This window comes from Trichosporon asahii, assembly GCF_000293215.1.
Source record: "Trichosporon asahii var. asahii CBS 2479 unplaced genomic scaffold scaffold00009, whole genome shotgun sequence".
NCBI classification, from domain to species: domain Eukaryota; kingdom Fungi; phylum Basidiomycota; class Tremellomycetes; order Trichosporonales; family Trichosporonaceae; genus Trichosporon; species Trichosporon asahii.
Genome location: NW_014040915.1, coordinates 1,001,520 through 1,010,175, shown reverse-complemented (window position 1 = coordinate 1,010,175; position 8,656 = coordinate 1,001,520). Strand labels below are relative to the sequence as shown.

The following is an 8,656-nucleotide window of genomic DNA, read 5'->3' as shown; positions in this document are numbered from 1 at the left end:
CCTCCAGGGTTGAGCACTGACATGTCACTATTGAAGGCAAGCCAGGCGATCTTCGCTCCCTCCGCCCCGCATCGACAAGGAATGGTGAGGCTGCGGGGCTGAAGTGGCGATCAGAGGCGCTGTCGCCTAACGTGCATAGCGTCTGCGGTATGTTGTGTTTCCGTTCCTACGACTGGTGGAGCTCAACAGCAGACTTCCCACAACCTCGTTTGCCTTTCCCTCATTCGCCTCGCTCTCTCATTTTAGCAGACGCCGCCAGGAATGCATTGCGCTGGCTCTCCCTGCCCGTAGCTCGCCTTCCCCGCTCTCCCTCTGAAGCTTCCATACCCTGCAGGTGGGAGGCGGCCAGTGCCATCGACAGTGACACGAGTAATGGCCGGGCTCGAGAGCTCATTGGGGAGGGAGAAGGAGGGGTACTCTTGACGTGCGGCGATTATGGCGAATCTGAAGGGACTGAAAGGATACGGCTCGCGGTCCTCGCCACCTGGACAATTCCGACCCTTCTCTCCGATTGTCCAATGGATCAGCTTCAGCGAGCCGTCGGCCTACTTGCACCGAACTTTGCAGAAGCCTACAACCGCCTTGGCAAGTCCGGGCGCGGTCTTGGTTAATCCAGCTTTGGTAAGCCAGCTTTGTATGGGCCGTTCCGACGCATAGTGTGCGACCTTCGAGCTGTCGGCCCGATCTCCGTGGATCCTTTGCCGCGGCAGCCTCGCCTTGTGTGTGGTCACCGCCCACTGTCAACGAGCTGCGTCGCGAAGCCACTGCATTAGTCGGCACGTCTCAGCGCCGATACCTCTGCTAGTCTAACGTCTAACCCAAGAGACTGCTATATATACGGGCCCACTATTATCACACCAGAAGAGAGAAAAAATATCAAGGTTATCCGCGTAGTTTTGATAATGCATAACCTTATGAAGACTACCATGGCTTTGAATATTGCAGACATCCTGGCCATAAGCCATGACAACCGAGCCAGTCCCACTTTCCACCGCGACCGTGTTAGCGGTAACGAATGCCGATTGCGTTTATGTCTCGCGTGCGTTCGGTTATGCTAATCAAGCTGCGGATTCCAGTGGTGCAAGGTATGCCCACAGTGGGTCGTGGTGGGTTATGGAACCTGCCACTTTCACCCTCATCGCCGCTGACGTTCGCGATGCCTCTTCTTGACTCACGGTGAACTGGTTCCTGATACACCGAGCACCGGGAACGCCGGGAGCGCCGGGTTGGGCACGGTGAGTTGGCAAGGTTGTGGCGTACGCGTCGCCTTCGCTGACGTAGGAGCTGATATTCAGCGAAGGATGGCCCTCAGTCCTTTGGTCGACACGCGGCTCGGTCACTCAGCACATAGTCTGGGTTAAAAACGCTCCTCGAGCGTCTGCAGAGCTTGCCTCTCTCCTCACCTGTCCCTTGGGTAGGCTCAGAGAGACGCGGGCAGCGCTCCACTGATCGAGATTGATTTCTTAGTAGTATACAAGCCCTTTGCCCCAGTCGTCAACGTGATGAGAGGTTCGGAGCTGAAGCAATTCAGTCGTGCTCAAGGCGATGCAGCGATGCAGTCATTTCCAGATTAAGGTTTGCATAAGTCCCCCGAGCTCGTGTCGAGTTGCGCCAGGCCGTGCCAGAGGAGGATCTCCTGCACAACACCGAGAAGATGTGGCCTGCGTGCCAGGGTTCAAACGTGTTCTCAGGGTATGTGTGCTGAGGATAGACCCAAAACGCCAAAGGGGTCAACCAGGGCCGTACAAGCGCCACAGGATGTAGACGGCAAAACCCGGCAGAAGTTTAAAGTTGGGGCAGCTGGTTCCAGTGGTGTGGGCCGGTTGCTCAGGGCTTCGATGCTTTCACGCCCTCGTCTTGCACAAGCTCGTCGTCTCCGACTCGCCGAAGCGTAGAGCCAAGAACCTTCCGTAAAGCGCTCCAGCTCGGACATGCGAGGAGGCAACACTGTCGCGTCACGCTAGCCAGTCCGTCGGTTCTGGTAGAGCTTCGATGCCCACCCGCGTTGCTTGTTCACATGCCAGCTCAGAACGCCCGTCGTGGCTCGTGGCTTCGATCGCCAGCAAGTGGAGATCAGCATGACGGTGTCTTGTCTCGGCGCCCATCAGAATGGCTTGTGACACGGACCTCGAGACTGCCGACTCACGTCCCTCCTGTTGCAACTGCCTCCCCGTCGTTCAGACACTGTGCGGCAGAGCCTGCTCAGAGCTCGGCTTGCTACGCTTGCCCTGCCCCATGCTTCCGGACGGGAGCTGAACCGAAGTGGCATGCTGGCCGAGACGCCGGTGGCGGTTCGTTCCCACAAACGACAACGGAACCGACCCCGGCACACCCAGACTCCAACCACCTATAGGTGGTAGCGTGAGCGATGCTACAGTAGTCCTCAGGTCTCTCTGGCATTGGGCCTGAATCTTCCCTCCGTTCCCCTTCCTCTCAACGACGGAGAACAATTATTACGCTATTCGATTGGAGCGTCGCACTCCTACAGGCCGAATTCTGGGTGGCGGTGGCCCTCACCCAGAACGGATTGCGCACTCCTTGTACCCGCTGCAGTGCTGACCCCTCTTGCTCGCACCCCGGCGTCCCTCAAAGGTCTGGCAGTGTCTAGACTGTCTGCGAGGGGAACATGGAGCGCGGGTGAAAGGAGAAAGAGGAGAAAATGACCTTCCAAAAGAACGAGAGCAAACCTTACTCGTGCTCCGCAAAGCCTCGGTGAGCCTTGGATTTGGTTCCCGTCCCCAAAGAGCTTTGTAAGCTCCGTTGGGCCAGCCGAACACACCGTCCCTCATCCATATGTTTGGGAGCTCGAAGCCGTGCACGCAGGCTGTAACCCAAACTCCATGGAAAAGCACTGAACCCTCTTCGCAATATCAACTTCGCCGCGGTATGGTTGCTTCAGGTGTATAACTCTAAAGCTGTCTGTCAATCACGTACCCACCCAATACAGCTGGGTCTAAGAGGATTGCTAGCAGACGCTCTTCAGGATCCCCAGCCTCGTGTTTCCTTCCTGAAGGGCAAGAGCCCGCAGTAAGAACGACTGATGGCGCCTCCGTAACAATTAAGCTCTGAGCAGCCGTCTCCGAGGATGTGCATCCACCCTTCAAAGTCCACAAGCTTCAAAAAGGCTCAACATCTCACACTGCGTAAATGTTTCCCTTGTTTCTCGTTTAGGATCCTGACGCTTTGCCCCTACTTCTCTGAGCGTGAGGCGAGATTAACGACTTCCACGTGCAGATGCAACGAGCAGCGCAACAACTACTTGCTTCAGAGTTCTCAAGAAGTTTAACTTTGATTGCGTCGCTCATTGTCCAAACATCTCCCACGATGCCCCTCGTGTTTTACATCAATTGATTGCTGATTTCCACGCATTTGCTCCACTGCTGTTAGGGCCCCTCGTTGCCATGCTCCAGATGTAGCCAGGGCGGGAGGATGAGGGGGGCCAACGACGCCGCATCTGCGTGCGGCAACCTCACTTTGGTGACCCCAAGACGCATTTTGCGACGGTAGGCCAGACATCAAACGCACGTATGGAAAGTATGGAACGGAGCATACAGGGCTCACTCAGGTGAGTCACTGATCAAATGGGTCCACAGGGGTGGTAGAAGCCAATAGGCGGTGCAAGCAAATGGATCTGTTCGGTCACAATTACCCCCATCTCGTAACGAGTGACGTTGTTTTCTGAAGTCCTGGGCACTGGAAATATGGGGTGGGACCGTTCCAAGTCTCGCTTCTCAGAGATCATTACCTCAAGAGGAGGGAAAGGAAGCACCTGCCTGCCCGTTTCGGCACGTCTCAGCCTTGGGGATCAAACAGATGTTTCCTTGGAACTCTTAGCGCCGTTTACCCCGTAGTCCCAGAGCCCTGCTCAATCAAACGGTACCGACGCTCTCGACTTTGGACTCTCATCGACCAGTGAGACCAGCTAGCTCATGGGGGCTGCTGACAGTATTCTCTCACTGCACCAGCTCCGATATCGTCGCGACTCGCCGCGCATAGTTCGCGCTGCATCTACCAGCGTTACACCTAAGGTCAACAGTCACTGATCTGACGACTACCAGACCACCGACATTGTATTTACGCTTCTCTCCTCGTACTGTGTCCGAAGACAGCTCGCTGATGATACCTGCACTGATCTTGACCTGTGCAGCGAAATGACGTACGTCAACAACGCGACCCCACCGTGACCCGCGGAGTATCCCTGCAAACTTACTTCAGAGAGTTACATTGTTAGAGGGACCTGTGTGCCGACCGTGAAGATTGCGGACCTGGGGAATTGGATAGGGCATTGAGCAAACTAGGACTGGGCGTTAACCGAAGACAGGCTTGAATCTCCTCCTGACTCTCATATCTGATCTCCCCAGCCTCGTCTTCTGATGCGCGTAAGCCGTCTAAGATATTTGGTTAAGCATTGATACTGCTAATAGGCTTTTTCTTGATCAACATGGCTTCAAGAAGTGAGTACAACATATGGACTTCGCTTCGGGTATCCTAACGACCAGTGCACTGGACCGGCGAGATTTCGAAACACCAATTACAACCTGCCAAAGGTTACTGCAAAGCAGAGTTGGTTGACGAGCGCAACGGCTCGTCCGAAGAGCGCGCCCGCGTGCATAGCCATGCGGGCCATGCGGTAGCGAGATACCCGCAAAAGCCAAAGATCCCAAGATCCAGAGGCATGCGGATAAGGTTTTGACCTGCCCGTGTCTTTGTGTCTGAACCTGCCAAGGTTAGCGTTGAACTCGCAACTGTAAGCTGTAAGTTGCATGCGTCAAGACCTCATGGGTTGGCGGGAACGCTGGGGAATAAGTAAGCAGGGACGAGGAGTCGGTTGTCTCGGCTTAACTGCCCTTGGCCTCGCCCTTTGTCGTGAGCCAGGTGGAGTGCTCACAACCGACTCAGAACCAGGAGGCACTCGCTAGCGCGCGTACTTATCCGAGGTTTGAGAAGCATGTCACGCCCAACCATATCCTCATGATTAGGATCTGGGCAACATACTCGAGCAGGAAGAAGTGTGATCTTCTCCTCGGTGCGATCACAGCTGATGTGGCTGATCCTCTCCAGATCGGTATCGTAGCTTAGCTTGGCGACGGGACGAAGTAGAGCCTGGGCTCAGCCGCTAGCTAACTCTGTGATCGTGCTGTTGCACCCCTCGTCGTATCTCTCAGCTTCACAGTCGAGGCTCGTAGCTTCTCTGCGTCGACGAAGGCTCATGTGAACCGTCAACACTCCCGCCTGTGATGCGCAGACGAGATACAGCGCCGCGCTCCGAAGAGTTGGCTGCCTCAAGTGGCAACACGACCGACGTCCGCTCCACCAATCGCCGGATGCTAGACCGGACTGGATCTGGCGACGAACGCGATAGTTCGTAACGGTCAAGCAAGCGATGTAGTCTGGCACGGGGCATGGTGCCGTTTCAGGCCCGCAGGAACGCGAGGAACCAAGGATGTGCTGCGCACACCCTTATCGCCCCAGGTGCGAGAGGGGAGCTTATGGCGCCCACATGGCTCTTGCGCTCCGCGGCTGCCAGTATGCTGCTTAGTGCATACGGTCCAATGTTGGACGGCGCGCGACGAACATCAAGGCCCTACAGTCGACTGGTCCTCCCTCCTCCACCGGTTCAAGGCCCAAACCTAACCGCTGATCCCGAGCGGTGTGAATTGTGCGCGTCTCCCCCTCAAACACAAACGCAAATCGCTGATGGCCCGCAGCAGCCACGGCACAAGCACACGTCTGCTTCAATTTCTCACCCTGCCTCGGCGGTTCCACTGCTCCAGCGTTGTGGTACTCTCCCCGTTAACAGGTTTTTGCGCTGTTCCTCGTCGCCGGCTGACAAGTAGCTGCCGGCACATCCGGTCCGGACTTGTGGCACCAGATCTTCGCCACAATCTCGTCATCGGGCGCGGATCAGCCCCGGATCCTCTCTTTCGGAACGACCTAACCGCCCATGGACAACGCGATCCAACCAGGAAGCTGCTGCCTGTTGTCTGACCCTATACGATGCTGAAATCGCTCACCCAGGCTATTGGGTGGCGACAACTCTACCCCCTTCACTGACGCTAACCGCTAACGGTGATGCTGTCCGAAGCAGTGAATACATACATGTCTACATGTCTACGATCCATCGGGGACGTCCTCGACCGTGACACGCCTGTCAACGGTTTGCGATGATTTCTCACTGTATACTGCCACCTTTTCGTTCTGAACGGGCGCTGACGAACCAGGCTTGTCCTCTGTCGATACAGCTTGGACCACCGACTTTCTGGCTAGCATCATCTCGTCGTCCGTGCTCTCCGAATCCTGCTCGGTCGAACCGTTGGAACAAGGCTTTCCGCCCCTGTTCCTGGCCGAGCGGTCTGTGGTTGCGATGGGTAGCTCCAGCCATCCAGAGGACAGCTCACTCGCAGGTCGTTCATGTATGCCCTGACACACATTCCCCCAGTACTCATCCGGGCGACGAGTGCGCTGAGGTACCAGAGGAGCAGGCTCCACCTTTGTCTCCTCGGACGGAATTGCTGGGGGTGCATGTGGCCACTCCGATCTACTTGATGGCATCAGATGGCGGGGACGAGTCGAGGGTGAGTCAGGCAAGCTGTGGATGGAGGTGAGAGGCAAAGGCAGGAAGGGTGCCGTTTGCTGAGCCAAGGAGGGCTGCTGCCGAGCGATGGTCGGCGGACCTCCGTTTGTCAGGAAGGGTGCGGCCGGTGTATGCGAGGACATTGGCGGAAAGAGCGATGCTGATCCCCGCTCGTGAATCGAAGGGGCGTGGTGTTGGTATCGCTCCATCTCCAGGGCCGCAATGCGCCTCTCCAGTTCCTCCAGTCTCAGTAAGCGGCTGCGGCTTGCCTTGCTCCGAAGTCCATCGAGGAGGCCCCTGCCATTGAGATGCACTCGCCCAGACCCCGCGGGAGAAGTCTTGTCTCCGGGCCATTGACACCCGAAGTGATCGCAGCTAGGGGTGGAAGGGATACTTGGGGCAAGCTTCGGTGGTGCGAATGGGAAGGTGGAGGCGGTCGACCATGAAGCCCCGCTACCGAGGACGGCTGGGGCTACTTCGAACGAAGGTACCTGGAGGGGTGGGAGAGACGGAGGCGGTGGCTGCGGATATGGGTGGAATGGGACTGGCTGTGTGTACGGGTAGTAGTATGGCATCTGGTGAGTCGGCACAGGTGGCAAACCTCCAGCTGGCTGATAGGAAAGCTGAGCCTGCCAGTAATCCAATGACGGAGCTTGGGGAGTGGAATGCGATTGGGCGGCTTGTGGGTATAGGTAGGGGCTGTACAGGTGCATCTGCAGCCTGTAGTCGAGGTCGCGGAGTAGGTTACTGCGCAGCGAGTTGATATCCTCGGCCATGGACATGGAACGGTTGTGCGATTCCCTCATCTCATGGTTCGTGGGTCCAAACGCTTCCTTCGGTCCGGACTCGAAGGGAAAGAGGCCGCTGAACTTGTCACTGCGGCCGAGGCTGTTCATGTTCTTGACGCGGTTGCGATGTCGACCTGGAGGGGGTGTCGGCAGAAGCTCTACGACAGGAACAGCAAGAGTGCGTAGGCGACACGGATAGCCAAAGGACGACGCTTGACTTCTCCTTTATATTGAGTCTCACTTCGACAGAACTACCCCACTCTAATAACCCATTGTCCAGTGGAACAAGCTTACAATGGTGCGTCGGAACAAAGAGTGGCCCGACGCATCGCAATACGCCCGCCCGCTATTGACTCTTGCTTCTCCGACATGCGCTTTGTGTGCGACAATGGCGACGAATAACAATGCCACCACCTGCGAGTCAGGGATGGGCGCGGCGATCGGCCTTCGATCTCGGCCCTCGATCGCACAGGAATGAACGGCATGCTTCTGTTTGGCTGGTGAGTAGAAGCAATCTTACAGCAGAGGCATTACCTTGGTCCCCACAGTCTCATTGCCGATCACGGTCGAGTCTGGACAGGCAGCGCTTGGCGACATGGTGCCCAAGTTTTCAGACTACCTCGAGGCCGAAACAATGCCCTGCCCAGCAACACATTGTCCGACTCCGAGATGGTTACAGTTGCTACCGAGCCTCCGTACGTTTCAGCCAGTGCAGTGCTGTGAGCAAGTCAACTCTCATTCTCCGACCGTCACGCTGCCCGCCGTCTCCAATAACCGTACCCAACAACGGGCACATGGCCAGCCATCAGTCAGTGCGTAGCTTACGGTCAAGCTTGGTCGTCTGATCGACCACGAAGCATGCTCATCATGCACAGAGCCAAGTACAGTGAAGCTTCGGAATGGCCAGACCCACACTGGATCTAGGTTTGCGGTGAAGCCCGAGCTCGTGACCAGTCCTGAGCTTGTGGCAAACGATCTCGACTGTGGCGCTCGTCGCCGCGTGACATAACGTACACTAACGCTAAATCTGACGAATGGCGCACATGGGCTCCTGAACTGCTCACCTGGCTGGAGTCAGAGTTAACTACCTCAAGGCCGAGTGCATGTAGCCCCTGGTTTGGTGCACTTGAGAGACACCACGATAAGTCTGACGGCGACCGTAGCCAATCTGAAGACGAAGTCTCTTACGACGCTGTATTTGTGCAGGGGTACCCTCTGACCACTACGTCAAGAGTGCTCACGGCCAGATCAGCGACTGATACTTGATACATCACTTCGTCACTACTTCTCGGTC

General features: G+C 56.6%; 1 protein-coding gene across 1 annotated transcript; it reads right to left on the bottom strand.

Moving 5' to 3' along the window:
• Positions 1 to 6,111: 6,111 nt before the first annotated feature.
• A1Q1_07146 (uncharacterized protein) lies at positions 6,112 to 7,470 on the bottom strand (the record flags this gene model as incomplete). Its single annotated transcript, XM_014327395.1, has 1 exon — positions 6,112 to 7,470. One exon carries the CDS (start codon positions 7,468 to 7,470, stop codon positions 6,112 to 6,114), a length of 1,359 nt encoding a protein of 452 aa, XP_014182870.1.
• Between the last annotated feature and the right edge of the window lie 1,186 nt (positions 7,471 to 8,656).